The following is a 23,164-nucleotide window of genomic DNA, read 5'->3' as shown; positions in this document are numbered from 1 at the left end:
CCATGAGTAGAGTATACAGTTGACTTCCCTTCTGAAATTTCTTAATGAGTTCACTGTGAGAATATTTAAAATCTCTTTTTTAAAAAACAATTTTTAAATTATTATTCAACCAATTATCCATTTTACAATCACGTTCTTATATCATCATCATCGTCTTCGTCGTCACCACCAACACTACCCATCACCACCCTTCACTCCCTATCACAACAATCAATCAAATCCTAACCTACCAAATACAATAATCTTAATAAAGTAAGTGTTCTGTTTGAAATAGCACATACTCTCGTTATGCCTAAACCTAACTTACCTAAAACCACTACTTCATATAGATCAGGGGTCGGCAACGCCCGGCCCGCGGGCCGGATCCGGTCCGGCGAGGCGGCAGGACCGGCCCCAGCCCGGTCCTGCCACTGATTGCCGCCGACACCAGGCAGCCGTGGGCAGGGAAGGAAGGGAGGGCAGGGGTTGTCTTTCTCCTTCCCAGCCTTCCCTTCCCGCGGCTGCCTGGCAGCCGCGAGGAGGAAAGGAAGGCGCGGGGGAAGAGGAGGAGGAAGAGGAGGAGGAGGGAGGAAGGAAGGAAGGAGGAGGAAGAGGAGGAGGAGGGAGGAAGGAAGGAGGATGAAGGAGGAAGAGGAGGAGGAAGAAGGAAGAGGGAGGAGGAAGGAAGGAGCAGGAGGAGGAGAAGGAAGAAGAAGAAGACTCTTTCTGAAGGTGAGACAGTGTGGCTTTCCAAAGTGCATTTCTGTGTATTTTCGGTGCTTTTAATGCTAAAAGGTCTGCTTTAACAATGATAGTGATGATGATGAGGAGGAGGAGGATGATGATGATGGTAATATTGATATCAGCCAGCTTGTGAGGCCCAAATGTCCTCCATTTTGATCATGCCTAAGAAACATGCATTCATATTAACATTTAAAAAAAAATCATCAAATTTTTTCGCATGTCCTCCATTTTTTAAAAACGTGTCCTACATTTGAAAATGTTGTCCTATAATATTTATTTATTTATTTATTTATTTATCGGCTTCGGCCCCCCAGTTGTCTGAGGGACAGCAACCCGGCCCCCAGCTCAAAAAGGTTGCCTACCCCTGATATAGATCCAGGACTCTTTTATGTACAGCTATTGATTAAAGTGTAAACTGCTACATCTGCATTTTCTTCTGTACTACAGGTACAGTGGTGCCTCGGGTTACGAAATTAATTCGTTCCGCCATTCCCTTCGTAACGCGAAAATTTTGTAACCCGAAATAGCTTTCCGTTAGCGCTGGAAGCCTATACCATTTGAATTTCGCGCCGAAATGAATTTCGTAACCCGAAAAATATTTCGTAACCCGAAACAGTTTTTGCCAATCCAACTTTTTCGTATCCCGGAAATTTCGTAACCCGCGCATTTCGTATCCCGAGGTACCACTGTACAATCAACAATCTAAGATATGCGGACAACACCATATTACTAGTAGAAAACATCACAGACATGGAACAATTACTAAAGAAATTCAAATGTGAAAGCGTAAAGGCAGGTTTAATGCTGAATATAAAGAAAACAAAAATAAGAACACAGAAGAAATACATAAATTCAACCTAGACAACGAAGAAATCAAAATGGTTAAAGAGTTCCCATACCTAGGATCATGCACTGATCAGAATGATGACCACAGCTAAGAAATAAGGGGAAGACTAGGAATGGAAAGGGCAGTTATGAAAGAACTAAATAAGATCCTAAAGAGTAAAGACATACAGCTGAGCAGTAAAGACAACTGAAGTCAGAATTATTCAAGCCACAGAATTTCCCATCACTGTATACAGATGTGAGAGTTGGACAGTGAAAAAAGTAGATAAGAAAAAAATAAACTCATTTGAGGTGTGGTGGTGGAGAAGAGGGCTGAGGACAGCCAAAAAACAAATAAAGAAATGAGCCCTAGAACAGATCAAACCAGAACTCTTCCTGGAAGCCATGATGACAAAACTGAGCCTGTCATATTTTGACCACTACATGAGAAGGCATGACTCACTTGGAAAGACAATGCTAAGAAAGGTGGAAGGCAGCAGAAAGATAAGAAGACTGCACACCAGATGGTTAGACTCAATCAGGGGCATCATGGCCATGAATCTACAAGATGTAAGCAGAGCAGGGGAGGATAGAGGGGCTTGGAGAGATCTCATGCCATGAGTCGGGGCTGACTTGAGGGCAGTTAACAAGAACAACAAGTTGAGTCTCACTTATCTGAAATGTGTGGGACCAGAAGTGTTTTAGATTCTGGAATTTTTCAGAGTTTGGAATACAGTATTTCCATATACATAATGAGATATCTTGGAAATGGGACCCAAGTCTAAACATGGGATTCATTTATATTTCATATAAATACATCAAATACAAATAGCTCAAAGGTAATTTTATACACAATATTTTTAATAATTTTGTGCATGAAACAAAGTTTGTGCACACTGAACCACCAGAAAGCAAAGTTGTCACTATCTCTGCCATGCATAGGGATAATTTTGAATATTGGAATTCCAGATAAGGAAGACTAAACATGTAGAACACTTGACATACACACCCTGCATTTGCAGGGGTTCAAAGGCATTTTAAAGACTCTGATAGTTTATTTGGATCTTAAGTCTTTCTGAGCATCACAGGACTGACTTGCTAGCCTAGGTTTGGGCTATAGAGCCGGAGGGCATTTTCACAAGTTGAACCAGATATAACACAGGAGATATGTGGAGTATTTCCTAAGGGTTGTTTTGTTTTGTTTTAACTGCAACAGATCTGGGAAGCTGTGAATCTGTGTAGAAGAGTGGTAGGGTGAGGTAGGAGACATTGGTTAATTCTTTCACCAGAACTGAAAAAGACAAATTGCCATCCTCACCTGTAAAAAAGGAGAGGCTTGGAACCTGTGTGTTTACAATGTTGATAATTTAATGATGCTGATGAAAATACTTGCACAACACCTGACACATAAAAATCTAATTTGGTCTTTAAACCCAGTGTAGCACTACTACAGCATTATCTACCTCATATTATACAGATTAATGCTTCACAGCTAGAAAGATACAGCTAGACAGAAACTGTTCTGAGGGAGTGCTTCAGACAGCCAAAATAAAGCTGCTTTGAGTCACAGTGGAGGTATGGTGTTTCAATGATGCATGCATCCTAAGAGTCCAGAAGTTGCACCAAAGCCACGCTCCAGCCCTAAGGACTGGAGCGTGGCTTTGGTGTGGCTTCTGGACTCTTAGGATGCATGCATCGTTGAAACACCATACCTCCACTGTGACTCGAAGCAGCTTTATTTTGGCTGTCTGTAACAGGCCATAGTGACCTAATGAAAATAGGTCTGCTGTCTGCTTTTTAAAGTTATTTTGGGAAAGAATATGGAAGCAGAGATGAACACTGAACTTTCAGTGTCATGAAATATTAATCACTCCTACACAGCATCTCAGATATACAAGCAGAAAAATTCCCACTGGATCCCACTGTGTTTTTTTTTTGCTTCACCTGACTTTTCACTGCTTTGCTGTGATTATCCATAAAAATGAGTTGCCCTGTAGACCAATGGACAAAGTAAGACATTTCCAAATGCTTTTTAAAAATAAACGTGACTGTTACAAAATTATCCTTTCAGGTTATGGTTAATATGTTCTCAAAGCATGGAGAAGTTACTTTTGAGACTATGAATGCATCTACACTGCAAAAATAATCCCATTTGATACCACATTAACTGCCTTGGCTCAAAGCAATGGAATCATGAGAAATGTAATTTGTTGGGGCACCAGAGCTCTCTAACACAGAAGGCTAACTAAATGTCTTACAAAACTACACATCCTAAAATTCTATAGCATACAGCCATAGCAGTTAAAGTGGTGTCAAACTGGATTATTTCTGAAGTGTCCATGCTGGTTTTGGGATTCTGGGAGTTATAGTCCCAAAAAGTTTTGCATGCCTTTCTTTTTAGATAATCTATGATATGACATGAAGGCACACAACACAGCACACACATGGTACACTTTAAAAACACATTTGGAAATATGGAAATAGTTACCACATATAAGGAAATAGTAGTGTAGTTTGAATATTTGACTAAGACTACAGAGATTTGGATTCAAATCCTAACTCAGCCTCAAAGTCACTAACACTTACCTTGGGTCAGACTTTATCTCTATTCCACCTAAAAGGGTTGTTGTGAGATAAAAGTGAGGGACAGCACTGCACATCTTCCCTTAACCTTCTTAAATGCAAGGCAGGGACATAAATGTAACAAAACAATAAATAACTATAATAAACCTAAGTGATATTGAAGAATGGATATTCACAAAAGAACTCAGTGCTGCACATATTTTGCCTCTTATGAGGGCTAGACTGCAACTCTAAAGCACATAATTTATTACATACACACAGAGAGATATATAGCATATGCATAACAAATGGCATTTTTTAATTGGATGAAATCCAACATGGAATAAGTGAGTTTCCTCTACAGTTATAGGGTTGCCTCCATGTCCTCTTCCCCCATAGCCCCTTCATCCACTCTTAGAACCTGTCCTATATAATTCCCCAATCCAGCCTCCAAAGCAGATTTAATAGCTCAAGGGGGACAGTGGAAGAGAAGAAGGCACTGCTCTTCTCTGTTTTCTTAATGGAAACAATTCCATTGGTTGAAAGAACCAAAACCATGTAAATCCAGCCTGCAGCAGTGGGCAAAGTCCAGGGCCAGGGCTTGGAAGAAGTGGTTTGCGTCCACACTGGATTATGGCCCTCATTGGGTGTCCTTGGGTCCAGGCCCAAGCTCTTGCGAGAGTAAAGTGGAACTAAGTGGGGCTCAGAGGATGAAAAGGGGGATATAAATGTAACAAATAAATAAATATGGGGCCTGAAAAAATGTTGGATGACTACAGCTGAGCAATGGGGACACTGAGGAGTCATTCAGACATTGCTTTTTTAAATGAATCACAGACAGAATAGGCAAAGTGGTGAAGAAGCACAACCTCCAAATGGTTTATAAACTGACCAAGAAAATCCAGCAAATGCTACACTCAGCAAAGGACAAAAGAGACCCTCTCACAGCCACAGGAGTTTACCGCATACCATGCAGCTAGGGACAAGTCTACATAGGGACCACCAAATGCAGCGTCCAAACACGAATCAAGGAACACAAGAGACACTGCAGACTGAGTCAGCCACAAAAATCAGCAGTATCAGAGCATGTTATAAACCATCCTGGGCATAAAATGCTGTTTGAAAACACTGAAATTCTGGACCATGCCAACAACTATCAGGTCGGAATGCACAGCGAAGCCATTGAAATCCACAAACACTTGGACAACTTCAACAGGAAAGAAGAAACCCTTGGTTTGGCTACCCGTCCTAAACAACACCAAAACCAGGACTCAGCGAATGCAAATGAGAAACCACTCAGGATCAGAGGCTTTCCCAACAATGATCACCAGGTAGCAGACACTAATCCTCTTTGGCACATCCTCCTACTCTGAGGAGACCATCAACCAACAGAACAATACACAGATTAACATGGGAATCACTCCTTCTCACCCAGGGTCACACAGTGTGTGTGTGTGTGTGTGTGTGTGTTTGTGTGTGCATACCCACTTGCTTCCATGCCAGCATTCTCTGAAGATGCCAACCACTGATGCTGGCGAAACGTCAGGAAGAAACTCTTCTAGAACATGGCCACATAGCCTGAAAAAACCCACAAAAAACTATTGCTTTTTTAGTGTGACGATGCAAATCATCTCACACATTCTGGTTATTCACTCTATGGAACCGCATCAATGTGCATTAATGTCAAGTCAAGTGACTTGATTAATGTGAGTGTGGTGGCTCACATGTGCAGGCATTCGAATAAAGATGGAGTTGACAATGTGCACGCATTTGGAACACATTCAAGGCATGCAGAGTTCTATCCTGGGTCTATTTGCATGGGTTATTCACACTACTGACAATGCAGATCTTTTTTAAAAAACGGGGGGGGCGGGGACAGATATCGGTTATCCTGGATTAAATAGGTTTTATGGCAGCCCTCCCCCAAAAGACTTAATTGGGTACATTTGGGATGCGTGTGAACAATGGAGATTCAACCTGGATTCATCCTGGATTATTTTCACAGTGTGAAATGTGAAAATAGTGTGAATAACCCTCCAGAGGATGTATACACACTTTCTCTCTCTCTATCTTGCCTTCTCTCAAAGGCTGTTCAACATTAAGACCCACAGAAAGCAGACAACATGGAATATCCAGTATTTTGTCAGGCATCATATTTATTTATGGAACACTGTGTGCAGGCTGTGTGTCTCTCAATGGAGCAACCTTTTTGTTGTTGCTGTCTGCATCCACACTGGGGAAATTAATCCAGTTTGACCCCACTTTTCACTGTCCTGGCTCAATGCTATGGAATGCTGTGTATTGCACTTTGTTGGGGAACCAGGGCAAAGCTCCTAGAATTCCACAGCACTGACCCATGATAGAGAAAAGTGGGGTCAACCTGGATTATTTCTGCAGTGTGGAGGCAGCCCTGGGAGCCCCGGGGTGCCTTGGAGCTAGGACACAGCCTTTTCTCTCGGTCCTCAGAGGAGGAAGGAAGGGGGCAGGACTTGGCCTTCCTTTTCCAGGACATGTCCTACATTTCCATCTTCTGCCCAGGAGGAATTCCAAAATGTCCTCCATTTGGAGCAGGACTAAGAAGCATACATTTACATTTCTAGGAGTGTTTTCAAGCCTTTTATTTTGCAGTGCCCTCCATTTTCTTCTGAAATGTCCTCTATTTGGAGCAGGGCTGAGAAAGCATAACTGAGAACCGAGAAGCCGCTTCGATTGTCTCCTTGACAGAGAGGCAAGGGGCAAAAATGAAACTCTTATTATTTGTATTTATTATTATAGAAGCATACATTTACTAGGAGTGTTTTCAAGCATTTTATTTTGCAATTTATTATTACTATTACTATTATTACAGTATTATGTTTTGCAATTTATTTATTATTATAGAAGCATACATTTACATTTCCAGGAGTGTTTCCAAGCCTTTTATTTTGCAGTGTCTCTCCCCCCCCCCCCCCCTATTTTCTCCCCCTTTGGAAGAGGACTGAGAAAGCAGGCCATTACATTTCCAGGAGTGCTTTGAAGCCTTTTTCTTTTCCAATGCCCCCCAGCCCCATTCTTTTCCTGGAAGCTGCTCCCTTTGGCCCTGCCTCGTCCTCCTGGGGGTTAGGAGGAGCCCACCTGCAGCCTCCCCCTCTTCCTCCCCAATGGCCCCAGTCAGAGCCCCTACCTGCCTTCCCGCCGTCCTCCTCCTTGGCCAAGGCCCCCCAGTTTCTCCTCAGCCCCAAAGTGGCTGCTGCCTGCTGTGAGGAGAGGAAGGGGAAGTGAGCTCTGGGGCTGCCCAGCGGCCTGCTAAAGCGCCTGGAGGGAAGGAGCGACCCTCAGCTGAGAGGAGGAAGCGTTTGACTAAAATAGGCAGCAGCAGCACAGGCGGGGCCGGCCTTCTCCATCTGCCAGCAGCCCCCCCCCCCAGGCTCAGGCGAGGCCAGCCAGGCAGCCCCCTTCTCTGCCTTGCCTCCCTCCCTCCCTCCATCCGGGTTTAAGGCACTCGGGGGTCCCCCTTCACCCCAAGGAGGGACAAGGCATCCCCAAAGGGAGGGACAAATGGATAGGGTTTCGTTTTAAAAACGTTGTCTACAGTTTCCTCTTTTTCCAAACGTGTTTGATTCTTTTTAAGAGCTCTCTCTCTCTCTTTTAACATTCTGATAATTGAATGCCCTTTGGAGGCACCCACCTTTTCTGTGTTTTTTAATTGTGTTCTTCTTTTAAAGTTGTGAAGCCACTCTTGAGTCCCAGTTCTGAAGAAAGAGCAGGATACTATAAATGAATGAATGAATGAATGAATTCCACCTATAACAAATGAACAAAACACTCCTATGAACTCAGGCTTCCTTGTCCTTCTCAAAATGTAGGACCCTTTGGAAAATGGAGGACGTGTCTCATCGCCCTGTTGAAATATAGCATTTTGACAGGATGTAATAATACAAATGGCAGTACTTGCCCATAGGGCAACCATACTTGCCCGGAGAGAAACATTGAATACTTGCCCAAACTTTCCCTAGGGGCAAATATTCTCCTTGGTTTCCTTAGGCCAGTGCTTCTCAATTATTTTCTGTCATGCTCCCCCCCCCAGGAAGAAGAAAAGATTTCGCACCCCCCACGCAACTGTAAATAGTATCATTTGTCTATAAAATGGTTATAAGTACTGTATCCTTACGGAGCCTTGCGCCCCCCTTTACAGAGCCTCGGGGGCGCGCCCCACTATTTGAGAAGTACTGCCTTAGGCAAATATTCCCCAATGATTCCCTATGGGCTAGTATTCTCCTATGTTTCCCTATGGGCAAGTATTCCCCTGTGATTCCCTATGGGCAAGTATGGTTTCCCTATGGGCAAGTACTATCGTTTTAGTATGTCCCCCAGTTTGACGCCACATAAAGTTCTGTTTGTTGTTGTGTGGTTTCAAGTTGTTTCTGACTTATGGCGACCCTAAGGCAAACCTATCATAGGGTTTTCTTGGCAAGATTTGTTCAGAGGAGGTTTGCATTGTCTTCCCTTGAGGCAGTGAGAGTATAACTGTGAGAGTGTAATTTTTAATTTTCTTTAAAAAATGGAATGGTATTAAAAAAAAGCTGGGCCTCTCCTTTCTTTTCCCACTGAGCCTCACCCTACTCACACCATCTCTTCAGCATTTTCAAGGGATGCAGGCAAATAGCACAGTCCATTTCTGCCCAAAGGCAGATGTTTGGAGAGCAATGGTGTCACCCCCTTCGGATGCCACCTGGTGCAGTCCACACACACACACACCCCCCCCTTTGTGATGCCACTGGGTTGGGGCCATGGTAGTTAAAGGGGTGAGACTGTGAGACTTACTTCTACAGTGTTGATGTACCTAGGGTTTCTGCAATGGCCAGGTACACACTTGCAGTTAAAACTCGTATCAGCTGCACCAGTTCCCCAGAAATATCTGATCTGGCTATGGTGCCTTTATTCTATTTCATTTGGATTTCTGTAAGACACCCCATGTGTGCTTGTTGCCTTTGGAGAATGTTTGGGGATTTTTTGTTGTTACATGACTTCAAGTTGATTCTGACTTACAGCAACCCTAGTATTTTCTTGACAAGATTTATTCAGTATGACTTGCCTGGTGTCAAGCCAGTGGGTTTCCATGGCCAAGAGGGACTTCAAACCCTGGGCTTCTGGAGTCCTAGTGCAACACTCAAACCACTACACCACATACACACACTCTTCCAGGTCTAAAGAGCTGCCAGACTGTTCTAGCTACAAAGAGCACTGAACCCCCTTCTTACAATAGGTTCACTCACTACCAGTATGTTTCTGGGCACCACTGAAAGATCTGTTTATAAACTGTAAAGTCTTATATTGCATGGATCCAGGCGATCTAAGATACTGTACAGTACCTACCCTTCCCCTAAGACAAGTCTGTTTAAGGTCTTTAGCAGAGGTTCCTCTCAGTCCTGTCTTCTTGCAGGTACAATTGGGGGGAACAACAGGGACTCCTCAGTGGCTGCTCTGGGAGGATAGGATGGCCCCCTTCTTGCTGTCTTTCCATGGACAAGCAAAGACCTTTTTTAATGTATTTATTCCCAACAGGCCTTTGCAGCCACATTGTATTACAAGGAAAGGTTTGTTACTATGCTTTTTTATTTTATGCCTTTTAAAAGTTATTTTATTCTATGGATACCTTACTTGCATTTGAAACTCGACTTTGTATATGTTTATATTTTTTAACTTGACTGTCTTCTTGTTTTATAAGCAACTTTGAGCCTCAGTTTCAGTTTTAAAAAGTGGTATATAAAGAAACACACACACACACATACACACACATATAAAGAGGTATGCACTTTTGCAGTTTGAAACCCACTTTACCAATTGCAGACTACTGAGTTTCGGAGACAGTATATTTCTGTTAATCTCCTTCATTTTTCAAGCTACAAAGGTTGTTACTAATCACAGCTGCAAGCACAACCCACAATTTACAGTACTAGTGAAGAACAAGTCCAGACAAAATTTTATTTGTTTTATTTAAAATTACAAAAGGAATTTGTTCCTGCCCTTGCAGGGACTTTAGTGGGACTGTATATTAAAGCTAGTGGTGTCTGAAAGAAATAAAATGCATACAAAACAAATATTGTAAGTACCTATGTGTAGTTTATACCTTAAAATCTGGTGCAGCTAATGAAATGGGCTATAGTACACAAATACTCATATTTTAATAAATGTGTTAAGTTTTTCAGGTACCTGGTGTTTGTTCAAAACAAATGACATGGTAAAATTAGAATATGCCTAATAACTCATCAGATTTATGCATCATATATCTGTTTGCTGTAACTGCAATGCAACCAAACTGAAAGAGAGTTAGGTTTGTTTTATTTAAGTGGTAGAAAATAGAAACACATTCAAATTTCAGAGTGATTTTTTTTTACAACCTGTGTGAGAAAACGGGCTTCCTTTACTCATTCTGTTGAATGACAAGACCGCTTCTCTAAAAAGGAGTTAATATGTCTTAGAAATTTCAGACCAAAGAAACCCAAATGGAAACAGGAGAGACTGTTGAATTACATTTCATTAGGAAATTCGAACCTATCACCAGAGGTTTGAATTAAGAGGACAGGGTTCTATTACATTGCATCTGTTAATCGCCTGCCCAAGTCCCAGAATAATTGTGTCATCTGCAACAATTATTCTGTAAATAGCTACTGTTAATAATGTAATTGTTCCTGTTGGTACCTTCTGCATTTATTTCCTCTCTTGACTAAATCCAATAGCTAGTCCATGCTAGAGCAGACCCACTAAATCAATAGCCTTTATATAAGTATTACTATCCAGCATTTGGGTCATGCCCTGACTGGAACAAACAATTAGACTTAGTCCACTGTTTACAATAGCATTCTTAACCATGTAGAGTATACACCCGATATTCTGGTTAACACTTCACATGTCTGGTAAACGTAGCTTTTAGCCCTGAAAGCTGATATCATACATTATCATCTCCTCCTCCTCTTCATCCTCCTCCTGACAGGAAGGAATACCAAGACAGCAAAGGTCAAGTTTTGCACAAGAAGTTACTCTAGCAGGCTGTAAACTAGATTGGTGCAAGCCAAGATATTTAAAACTTTGTCACCCATCCTTCAAGGCTACAAGGAAAAATGTTGTCACACTGGAGGACAATATTCACCACACAGCTGCCACAACTAATAACACTCATGTTTCCTCAGTGTGCTTTTGTGAGGAGCCTTTGTGTCTTGTTGCATTTTCATAGGCTTTTAATGGTTACTTTATCTGCATGCCCTTATTAAACTATACCACAGAAGACATACGTTCTTCTTGTCCAGAGTCTTTTAAAATCAGCTGAGCATCTAACAACTTATGCTACTTTTCTCCTACACTTTTAAATTTGTAAAGCAATTCCTACAGTCCATGATTATTGACAGGCTTTGTTTATATGTTAGTATAAAACATTTAATATTTTATATAAATATATTTTCTGAAATAAGGTAATGGATCAGTTATTGCTTGTGGAACATTTTTAGGTATAGAAACTTAATTTTGAACTCTTTTTGGGGAGCATGCAGTGCAAGGGTACTAAAGCTACAGCTGTTGTTCCTAATCTAGTTTCTAAACACATGGCAAATATTTGGAGCTTTCACGTTTTCCATAATCTGAAACATTATTTGGGTTTTTAGGCTATGAAGTAGTCTTCATCAGTGTGTCATTCTCTACTCTCTTGTTCAAGTCTGTTCATGTCCACATGTCTTTAACTCCCCACTCTTATTTATTTTACATAATTATAACTTTGTTTCCTTTTTACTCTCATAGCTTCCAATTTATTTCAGTTATACAGTATTAAGTTCCTTTCAATGATATCTCCTCCCTTATCTTAGAGTGTGCACTATCACACTTGTAACAAAGTAAGACAGTGCACATTCTAAGAGATGGGAGGAAATATCATTGAAAAGAGTTTGATATAACTGAAAGAAATATTTTAACACTCTGCATCAGTCCTCATCTATTAGAAGAGAAGGAGGAGGAGAGAAAGTGGAGGAGAAAGCAGCAGGAGGAGCTGTTGCTTTGATGGCTGGAGTATAGTATAAGTAAACTGTGATAAATAATCTATTTTTCACAGAGAAAGAGAGAGAGGGAGGGCCAGTTCCATTTTCTCCATTATCTAAATTGTCAGTGTGCATAAAGGCAGCACCGGGGGCTAAAACTATTAAAATGTTAATCTGCCATGGAGACAAAGTATCATACTATGCATCAACATTTTGTCTAGGGAAAGGATCCATGTATCTCATTAATTCAAAGCCAATAAATAAGCTTTTGAAAGTATTATATCTTCATAGCTATTTAAATATTTATAACAGTTCCTACTTTTTCTTCTATCATTTTTTGAATGCTTTGCTATTCATCTCTTCCGCTATCCTCTAGAAAAAGATGAATATACTCATTTTGCATTATATAGAGAAAGAAATAAGGCCTTTCCTGCTTCTCACTTAGTTCACCTCCTTTATCTTCCAGAAGTTTTTGGTTACAAGGCAGGGCAGGTGAATCTTGCTCCCCAAATGTTTTGGGCTAAGACTCCCACACTCCTTTGTCCTTGCTGTCTGGGGCTTCTGGGAACTGGCAGAGGGGGGTTTCCCCAACCTATGTAAGATCTTTGAGTCAATATGAGTCATACCAAAAGATCCAGGATCTAAGTATGGCTGGATTGTGTTAGGAACACCACAAGCCTCTATCTACATATGTACAAATGGATGCTGCTTTTATGTGTATAAATTTTGCAAATATATGTCCTTTCTGTATATGCATATGTAGGTGAACACATTCAAGTGAAGTTGCTATCTTCTTCCACAACCATAAGCTTGTATCTTAAAATGTTACTTTTTTAGAATTTATTTGTTTCAGCATGGAAATCAGTGCAACTGCATAACAGACTTGCTATCTACAAAAGCCTACAGAGAATTTGCTACTGAATGTGCCTCCTGGTACCAATATTGCTTTAAATAGAGTTTTTGATTTACTATAAAACTATTCTGAAAACTTTCTCCCCCATCATGTACTATTGTATCATATACATTACATAAAATGATTCTGAAGTACTAAGAAATTAAACATTAGATTCCATCATTTGTATTTTTAGAGGATTGGTCAGGTACATTTAGCATAGAAAATTCAAACTCTGGAACATTTCTTTTAACGTTGATATCATAAATAAATAATCTTTACCATTTTGTAAGCTTCACCTGAGAATAAATAACAGCAAAAAGTTATGTAATAGAAATCTTAATACATTGTTTCAAAGCATTGTTTCTTCATACCACTGATACAGTGATGTAAAAACAGCCCTCACATTCTGAATTGCTTCTACTGTTGTTGGGAAAAGAATAACAGTAGAATTTGTGCTCCTAGCAAAAAAATAAAACAATCCATAACTGAATTTTCAAGCATATGTCTTGAATTTATAGACAGGAATGGTAAAATATTAATGAACTAAACCAAGCTGGGGAATATGTGGCCCTCCAGATGTGCGGACTTCAACTCCCATAAACTCTAACCAGCTTAGCCAATTTCAGTGACGTCTAGAGGGGCATACATTCCTCACTCCTGGAAAAAATAAAAGACTTAAAATCCTGCATTGGGAAAAGTAGCTGCGATGATATATCAGGGCAGTGAGTGACATTCAGCTCATTCTTCCTAGTGCAGCATGATACCGTACCATCATACCATTAATGGAGAGAGCTGAGCATGTCATCATTCACTGCCCTACTCTTCAGCGCCTTGAAAATACCTCTGTTAGAAGGTCCCTGCATGCAGTAGGGTTTTCAATTACAATGTTGTACATTGGGCTTACAACATCCTAATTACCGAACTTTGTGCCAGCCATAGTTACCCAGGTGCTAAGCATATCAATACATGTATTGTTTCACTTCAACTGGATTCTTCTTAGTTTAACCACCCTTGAAAACAATGCATCGAATCATCTCTGGCTTCTTAGCATGTTTACAGAAATGATGACATTTCTCTCATACAGTAAGATCATTCCTTTCCTTCCCCTACTATTTTTCCAAGCAGTAAGCATTTTTCCATATACTCTCTTCCCAGAAACAATGAATCTCAAACCTTTCCATCTCACTTCAATATCAGTTTCTTTCTCTCACATACATTTCAATATAACACAAACAATAAGAAAACAGTAGAATAGTATTTTTTTTTTCTTGACAGGTTGTTTCATAATAAAAACCGATTAGAATATTAATTCTTTTTCGCATATCAGACACTTGGGAATACTTACAGTCCTTTTCTCCCTTAAAGATAAGTGGCTTCAAGATGGAGCAATAACTGTATTGAGATATGTGCCAGCCGCATTACCTTGATCATATAAGCAGGTTCACAGTTCTTGTAGTAGCACCTTTGAGACTAACTGAAAGAAAGAAATTGGCAGCATGATCTTTTATAAACTTCAGTCTACTTCCTAAGAAGATGAGGAAGTAGACTGAAGTCTACGAAAGCTCATGCTGCCAATTCTTTCTTTCAGTTAAGGGCTATCCAGACTGGCCTAAAAGGCTGGCCTGGGGGCAGTCAGGCCGCGGTGCTTTGAGAAGCATGCCCAACTCCACAACTCCCGAGGGCAACTTGACACCATGCACCACTCCAGATGGTATGCAGCATCATGAAGCACCTCCATCACTGTGTCCAAATGATGCAGCACTGAAGGGGTGCCATACAGCCATGCTGTTTGCAGCTCCTTTTTGTGTTCTCCAGAGGCCAGATTGGAGCCATGGTGTGAGGTTACTGTGCCCCTGATCTGGCTGAAGAAGGGGTGCTGAATGCCGCCCCTTCAGGGCTGTATGTACAGCCCCTGAATCTCAAAGGTGCTACAAGATCTCTCCATGTGCTGATTCTACAGACTAACATGGTTATATCTTTGAGTTCTTGTAGTTTTCCTTTGTTTTTGATATGTATGTAGGTAAAATTGTAGGTGTTAATATTTTTTTAAAAGAGCCAGCATGTCATGTTTCCAGCATTTAAAACTTGAGTCCCAGCTGAGCCATGGAACTCACTTGGTGACCGTCAGTCTGTCACTGTCCCTCAGACTGCCCTACATCAAAGAGTTCTTGTAAAGGAAAAGTAGGTAGATAAGATAGCCATGTGTTCCCACCTTGAGCTCAATGGAGAAAAGACAGGAAGCAAATTTAACTAATTAATAAAATAAATAAAAATAAATAAATCTCAGACAGATTGCAAAAAATAAATCAAACAGCTCAGCATGTGCAAGGCATTTTTGGATTTGAGTTGCTCATCAGTGGCTCAGTTGCTCGTGTTGACAAACTGGTTTTGAAACTGAGAGGAGCTATTTGTGATTTGGTGGGGGGGGGGAGTTGCTATTCATGGCAATGCAGTTTGTTAGACTCCCAAGCCTTTGGATGCTCTCCAAATTCCACCGAGTGCTTCCAAACCACTTCTTGATTTCAGTAAGGCCTTTGACAAAGTTCCCCATGACATTCTTGCAAACAAGCTTGTAAAATGTGGGCTAGACAAAGGAACTGTTAAATGGATCTGTAATTGGTTGACCGGCCGAACCCAAAGGGTGCTCAACAATGGCTCCTTTTCATCCTGGAGAGAAGTGACCAGTGGGGTCCCACAGGGCTCTGTCCTGGGCCCAGTGCTATTCAACATCTTTATCAATGACCTGGATGACAGAATTAGAAGCATACTTATCAAATTTGCAGATGATACCAAATTAGGGGGAATAGCTAATACCCCAGAGGACAGGATCAAGATTCAAAATGACTTGAATAGACTAGAAAGCTGGGCCAAAGCTAACAAAATGAAATTCAACACGGAGAAATGTAAGGTATTGCACTTAGGGCGGAAAAATAAAATACACAAATATAGGATGGGTGACACCTGGCTGAATGAAACTACGTGTGAAAGGGATCTAGGAGTCCAAGTAGACCACAAATTGAACATGAGTGAACAGTGTGATGCGGCAGCTAAAAAGGCCAATGCTATTTTAGGCTGCATCAATAGAAGTATAGTGTCTAGATCAAGAGAAGTAATAGTGCCACTGTATTCTGCTCTGGTCAGGCCCCACCTAGAATATTGTGTCCAGTTCTGGGCGCCACAATTCAGAAAGGACATTGAGAAACTGGAGCGTGTCCAAAGGAGGGCGACAAAAATGGTGAAAGGTCTGGAAACCATGCCCTATGAGGAATGACTTAGGGAGCTGGGGATGTTTAGCCTGGAGAAAAGAAGGTTAAGAGGTGATATGATCGCCCTGTTTAAATATTTGAAGGGATGTCATATTGAAGAGGGAGCAAGCTTGTTTTCTGCTGCTCCAGAGAACAGGACCCGAACAATGGATGCAAGCTGCAGGAAAAGAGATTCCACCTGAACATTAGGAGGAACTTCCTGACAGTTAGGGCTGTTCGACAATGGAATGCACTCCCTCGGAGGGTGATAGAGTCTCCTTCCTTGGAGGTCTTTAAACAGAGGCTGGATGGCCATCTGTCAGGGATGCTTTGATTTGGATTTCCTGCATGGCAGGGGGTTGGACTGGATGGCCCTAGTGGTCTCTTCCAACTCTATGATTCTATGATTCTAGTAGTGTATCACTGTAGAATTCTGGACAACAGACACAGCCATAAAATTGAGTGAGGACCAAATTGATATCTTCATCAATAATTAATGTGATATCCCTTGTTATATTGGGATAACTCTCCAAATATAAGTCACTGCTTTCTTGAAGTTTTTAAAACAGTATGAAGACAATTATTTTATTTAATTTATATCTTGCCTTCCTCCCACTACAGGGACTCAAGGCAGCTAAAACAGTGTCTTAGCAATACGAACCAAAGTAGATGGCTCTTTCTGTCTATGATGATGCACAGAGTATGACCTCTAAGGTAAGCTATTCAAGGCACCCAAATATCACCATTTATTCAAAGCAGCCCTACCTAACATGGTAGCTATGGAAGTGGGCTACAGCTAACCTTAAAGTCTGTAACAGGGGTAGGCAACCCTTTTGAGCCGGGGGCTGGGTTGCTGTCCCTCAGACAACTGGGGGGGGGGGGCTGAAGCCAAAAAATAAATAATTAAATAATTTTTTACAAATTAAATAAATACATAAACCGGGACAAATGTAGGACAAAATTTTCAAATGGAGGGCACTTTTTCAATAAAAAATGGAGGACACACGAAAAAATTTGCTGATTTGTTAAAAATGTTAAGATAAATGCATGTTTCTGAGGCTTCTATAGACAAAGGCCCCGGCGGCAATCGGTGGCAGGACTGGGCTGGGGCCGGTCCCAAGGCCTCACCGGGCCGCATCCGGCCCGCGGGCCACAGGTTGCCTACCCCTGGTCTGTAACATCCAGCATTTAGGTGGTATCATCTCATGTAAATTACAGTAATCTCAAGATCAACAGGAGTGATGCTGGATTTAAGCTCTGCAAGAAATCAATATTTTAGCTCCTAAATCAAATGGGAATCATGATTTTTTTTCTCTCAAAGCTGTTTCAACCATGAGAAAAACTAACATTTAAGCCAAAGACCCCTTTCTAACAGATTAATAAGGATGAATTGATATGTTCCAATGGTTTGCTGTAATACTCTGTTTGATACAGCCATTTTCCAAGTCTAGAAATGCAGGCAAAATGAGGGCATCCCCTCCATAAAAATTCTGTCCACCAATGAAATTTTCCTTCAGTCTCCAAATTGTTAAACTTGCAGAGAGTGAGACACTGAAAATCGCTCATATCTAGAACTCTATTTGTTGTATTTGCACTCTGTAGGTAACTTTGTCTGTCCCCTTTCTTTGGATGCCTAAACTCTAGTTTTAAGTTACTGCAATGCTAGAAATTTGGGGACTGAAGGATAATTTATGGGAAGGGAGAATTCTTCTTAAGGGGGCACAATGCCCTGGTAATGAAACAGCTGTATGTGTGTGTAGGTAAAATGGCAGATGCATGATTGCTATTACCGATTCAGTTCGTTTGTTTGTTTTTTTAGTGAAAGCTTCAAAACCTATTTGACTGGAGAAATGAGGGTATATCCCATAGGAAATAATGCCTTGATTATTCCACTATCACCTTTCTAAAGACCTATGCTCTGTTTCCACTAAACATACTAGGCCAAGATCCAGCAGTGCACCTCCACTGATGAAACTGCTTCCCGCATAAATGTTGCAAGGTGATGATCTTCCCTTCCTAATGTAATACCCTGTGCACTCCAAAAAAAGTTCCAAAATATGACTGGGATAGAGGGTAGGGGTAGCATTAATATAGCATTGACATTAATCCACTATTGCCCTACTTTCTACTAGGATGATTGAACTGTTTTGCTCTGCTACATATGTTGCAGCAATTAAAGTGATTGATACACCCTTTGCAGTTGAAGTAATTACACTATTGTCTTTTGTTTTCATGTATAGCTCCTCTGCTATTCTCTGAGAGAAATCTAGTCATCATCTCATGGTGGTATGCAAGAATGAAATTATTGTTAGCCTTCTCCCAAGCTTTACAAGATTGTGCAGCCTCCTGTTCCATGTGTCAGCTTTTGTAAAACACTGCATGTTGAGAAGACCAAATTATGCATCGTAATTATAAAGTAACAAGTGAGTCAAGATTACTTTTTAAAGATGGTTTGCTTGCTGCTCTTTTCTGAGATAAAGCTGCTTGCATAATTCATGATGACAAGGCCTCAATAAATATGAAGAACTCTGCGCAAATGTCATTTTTTTAAAGCACAATACACAAGGCACCACAATTACGGCAAAGCTTTATCTAATAATGATTCATAACTGTCCCCAACCCACCCCCAAAATAATAAGATGAGTAGAAGTCAAGAAAAACCATTCACAATGCATAATCAGGCAAAATGTGCAACCTGCTGGTTCTTAATGCTGAAAAAAAGAAAGCCGAACTAGATGGCTGGGTTTTTTTGCTAGAAAAAAAAACCCCAAATCCATGGGCTTTTATTTTAACAGTTGACTTTATGAGAATATTCAGTTTGCTTTTTTAAATGATGCCACCATAATGTCTTTTAGTATTTAATTTGGGGAGTGATGAAGACAATAATCAGTTATTTTTGTAGTAAGCGTTGCAGTTTATAACGTCTGTTAATGTTGCCTTGAATTGTTCTGAAACTGGACTTCAGGTTGTCTTTTAGGTGTATCTAGTACTGATACATGATAGAAATTTGGTAAACGGATGTCATATCGAAATCCTTTTCCCAGGATCACTCTGTCATTCAAAGCATAAAGCTTTTCAGCAATGTCATTCCCAATGAGAATTGAAAAGAGACGCGAAATGAATCGGTGTTTAGCAAAGAGTAAATACAACTTTTTTCTCCTCCAAGCCACGTATCGACAATCTGTTTCTGCTGTGAGAGTTACCTGAAAGACAAATGGGGGGGTGGGGATGAGAAATCAGATTTTAATCATGCTGATATTTTTATAACCATGATTTATAAAGAAAACCTTTCCTTTGTCTTGCCCTTCTTCCTTTATTTGGTAAAATGTTTCCCAAAGACACAAAAACCAAGAACTTCCCTCCCTTATCCTTGTAGATTTATACTGTACTTATAAATTTTAATCACCAACTGTGGCCTGCCTTATTCTAGGGGTTTCTCCAGATGTTGTTGCACAAGACAGAAGTTAAATTACAATTAAACAATCCTTATCACTTTTTAAAATGTCATTAAATTATAACGATACTGAAACAAAGCAAAACAAATATAAATACAACACACCTCAATGGAAATACCTTCTTTAATTGAAAAGTGAGGAGGGTCACTGCCAGGATTTTACAGTGAAACTCAACGGAGGGGAAACCACAGAAGAAAAGGAGGTAGGCTTGAAGCAGGTGTACCTGCTTGGATAAAGTGACATGTGAACATGGTAACTAGGAGGCTTTACTAGGTAACTTGGTAACTAGGAAGCTTCATTGAAATGGTGGATTTGGGAAGGGATTTGAAGGAACTAAACAGGTTGTTTCATATCGGTATTCTGAGACATTATTCTAAGTGCACCAAATAGCAAAGAAGAAAGGGTAGGTTATTCTAACAGAACCACAGATATTTTGAGAGTGGAGGTTGAGACAAAATTATCTTATTTGTGAAGTCAAAAGCTTATTTTGCAAGGGTATCTGGCATTTGAATAAGGCACCTGACTACACTGCAACTCCTCTAGTGCAAACCAGGAAGGACCTAAAGGTGTATGCCCTGTATCCCACCACTTGTTGTTAGCTACCCTCAAGCCATCCTCAACTCATGGCAACCCTGTGGATGAGACAACTCCCTGTCCTCCACTGCTCTGTTTACATCTTACAGATTCAGGCCTGTGGCCTGATTGAGTCTTCCTCTCTTTCTACTGCCTTCTACCTTTCCTAGCATTATTGTCTTTTCCAATGGATTGTGCTTTCTCATGATGTGGCCAAAGTATGACAATTTAATCATCTTGGCTTTCAGGTAGAGTTCAGGCTTGATCTGTTCAAGGATCCATTTGCTTGTCTTTTTGGCTGTCCACAACTTCCTTAGCACTCTTCTCCAGTACCACATTTCAAGTGAGTTGATTTTCTTCTTATCCACTTCCTTCACTGTCCAGCTCTCACATCCATACAAGGTGATGGGGAATACAATAGCTTGCAAAATTCTGACTTTAGTGCTCATTTGTATATCTTTATTCTTTAGGAGCACTGACCTTCCCATTCCTAATCTTCTTATTTCTTGACTGGAGTCTCCTTTCTGATAAAGTGCAAGGAGATATTCATCCTTGGCTTTCAAACTTGGTATTATATTAAACTTTAAAGGATGCTTTCCAAGTGCTGGTAGTGAGGTAAAGGACATATTCTCTATAGATGGCAAATCAATAGAACACTTTCCATTTATAATGGATTAGGAATTGGCCTTGTAAGATGGAAGTGGAGAAGTTTTCAAACATTTCTTATAGAGCCTGAGATCTCATCCAAAGACATTTCTTTAAGAAAACATCCATATTACAGAATATGAATGACCACACTCACTTTCTTTTCTGCAGATGTGAACAATTGATGGTTTGACTTCTTTGTATTTCCTGCCTCTCTCCAGGGATCCCTAATGCTAGACAAGCAACATCTGCTGACATTGCAAGATAGGATGTTCTATCTATCAACTCTCAGGCTGAGAGTATTGCCTGCTGACACCAGTAATTTCATTAGGACTACGCAAAGATTCCTCATTTGGTTCAGAACTAGATTGTGTGTCTGGATTGCTTTAGGTCTGATCTGACCCCAAACTTGATTCTGAAATGAGATTTGAAATCTAGACGGTCTACTCACCTGCCTTGGGAATCCAAAAAAGTTGTATACAATTGCCTGTCCTTTCTCGCAGACTTGAGATCCACACTCTTCATTATTCACGGAGGGGCAGTCTCCATTATTCTTAATGGGGTGCGCCCCCATGGCACGCACCCTGCACATGCTCGCAGATACATACCCCATTCAGGACTATGGGGCTTGAATATATGTGAGTCTCCGTTTTCACGGGGGAGTTTGTGTCCAGACTGGATCCCCCGTGAAAACAGAGGGCCAACTGTAATTTCTTTTACAGGCATTCATAAAATTTGAAGACAGGATATAACCTTAAGAGAGATCATCCCAGCCAAACTGTAGACAAATGGCTTCAAGAGCTTTTATGCTAAGCACCTTATAATTTGCTTTAAAAACAAACATATAGATTGCTGTCCTGTTCAATATTTATAACATCATAAACCAGACTTGTGATCTTGTAAGCTTTGTGATTCATGTTTACTGACCCATCTTGACCTGATCAAGCATGATCTCCTGTTTCTGGAGTGTGCTGAGATGGGCAGCTAGAGAGACCCCAGGGTCCTCCTCTTGCTGCTTCTCTCAATGTGCTCTGTAACTGGGACAGCATTGCAAATGTTACAGAATCACAGAACTGGAAAAGATCACAGGAGCCATACAGTCCAATACCCCATCATGCAGGAATAAAAAAAAATAAAAGCATTCCCAATGGATGGACATGCGGCTTTTGCTTAAAAACCTTCAAAGAAGGGGACTCCACCACACCCTGAGTATATCTCCAGGTTGAACAGCTCTTACCATCAAGAGGTTCCTCGTAAGGTTTAGTTGGAATCTCTTTTCCTGTAGTTTGAATCCACTGATATGTGTCCTAGCCTCTGAAGCAGCAAAAAACAAGCTTGTGCTACCCTCAATATGACATCCCTTTAAATATTTAAATATTGATTGAAATTGATTGAAATTTTATTTATATACCGCCGTTCCTATGATCACGGCGGTTTACAAAACAAAATGAAAATACAATACAGTACAGATTACAGATTCTCCCCCTGGAGAAACGCCGCTCCGGTGGCAAGGAAGAGTCTCTCTGGGCCGCTCCTGCCCAGGTGGAAAGCGGGCAGGCGGGCAGTTAGGGAGGGAGGAGCCTCTTTCTTCAGGCTAGCCCCTGATGGTACTGGGCCAGCTGTCTCTCTCCCTCAGAGGCCGAACGATGACAGTTAGGGAGGGAGGAGCCTTTTTCTTCAGGCTGGCCCCTGATGGTACAGGGCCAGCCTTCTCTCTCCCTCAGAGGCCGAATGATGACAGTTAGGGAGGGAGGAGCCTCTTTCTTCAGGCTGGCCCCTGATGGTACTGGGCCAGCCTTCTCTCTCCCTCAGAGGCCGAATGATGACAGTTAGGGAGGGAGGAGCCTCTTTCTCAGGCTGGCCCCTGATGGTACTGGGCCAGCCTTCTCTCTCCCTTCAGAGGCCGCGACGATGACAGTTAGGGAGGGAGGAGCCTCTGTCTTCACGGCTAGCCCTGTATGGTACTGGGCCAGCCTTCTCTCTCCCTCAGAGGCCGAACGTGACAGTTAGGGAGGGAGGAGTCTCTTCTATCAGGCCCCTGGCCCCTGATGGCTGGGCCAGCCTTCTCTCTCCCTCAGAGGCCGAAAGATGACAGTTAGGGAGGGAGGAGCCTCTGTCTTCAGGCTGGCCCCTGATGGTACTGGGCCAGCCTTCTCTCTCCCTCAGAGGCCGAACAATGACAGTTAGGGAGGGAGGAGCCTCTTTCTTCAGGCTAGCCCCTGATGGTACTGGGCCAGC

General features: G+C 41.4%; 1 protein-coding gene across 5 annotated transcripts in view; it reads right to left on the bottom strand.

Moving 5' to 3' along the window:
• The window catches only part of LOC121917014 (blood vessel epicardial substance-like), an 87,396-nt gene that overhangs the window by 28,682 nt on the left and 35,550 nt on the right, over positions 1–23,164 (bottom strand). For 2 of the 5 annotated variants that reach the window (XM_042442635.1, XM_042442626.1), the window contains exon 4: positions 18,829–19,456. In XM_042442635.1, coding sequence (XP_042298569.1) covers positions 19,181–19,456 — 276 coding nt within the window. In that variant the 3' untranslated portion in view covers positions 18,829–19,180. Of the gene's footprint in view, positions 1–3,171; positions 3,182–4,134; positions 4,163–7,273; positions 7,363–9,058; positions 9,071–18,828; positions 19,457–23,164 lie in introns of those variants that run through there. The other 3 variants (XM_042442644.1, XM_042442609.1, XM_042442616.1) reach the window with 3 other exon arrangements.

This window comes from Sceloporus undulatus, chromosome 1 (assembly GCF_019175285.1).
Source record: "Sceloporus undulatus isolate JIND9_A2432 ecotype Alabama chromosome 1, SceUnd_v1.1, whole genome shotgun sequence".
Taxonomy (NCBI): domain Eukaryota; kingdom Metazoa; phylum Chordata; class Lepidosauria; order Squamata; family Phrynosomatidae; genus Sceloporus; species Sceloporus undulatus.
The sequence above is the reverse complement of the archived record's forward strand: the minus strand, read 5'-3'. Positions and strand labels throughout refer to the sequence as shown.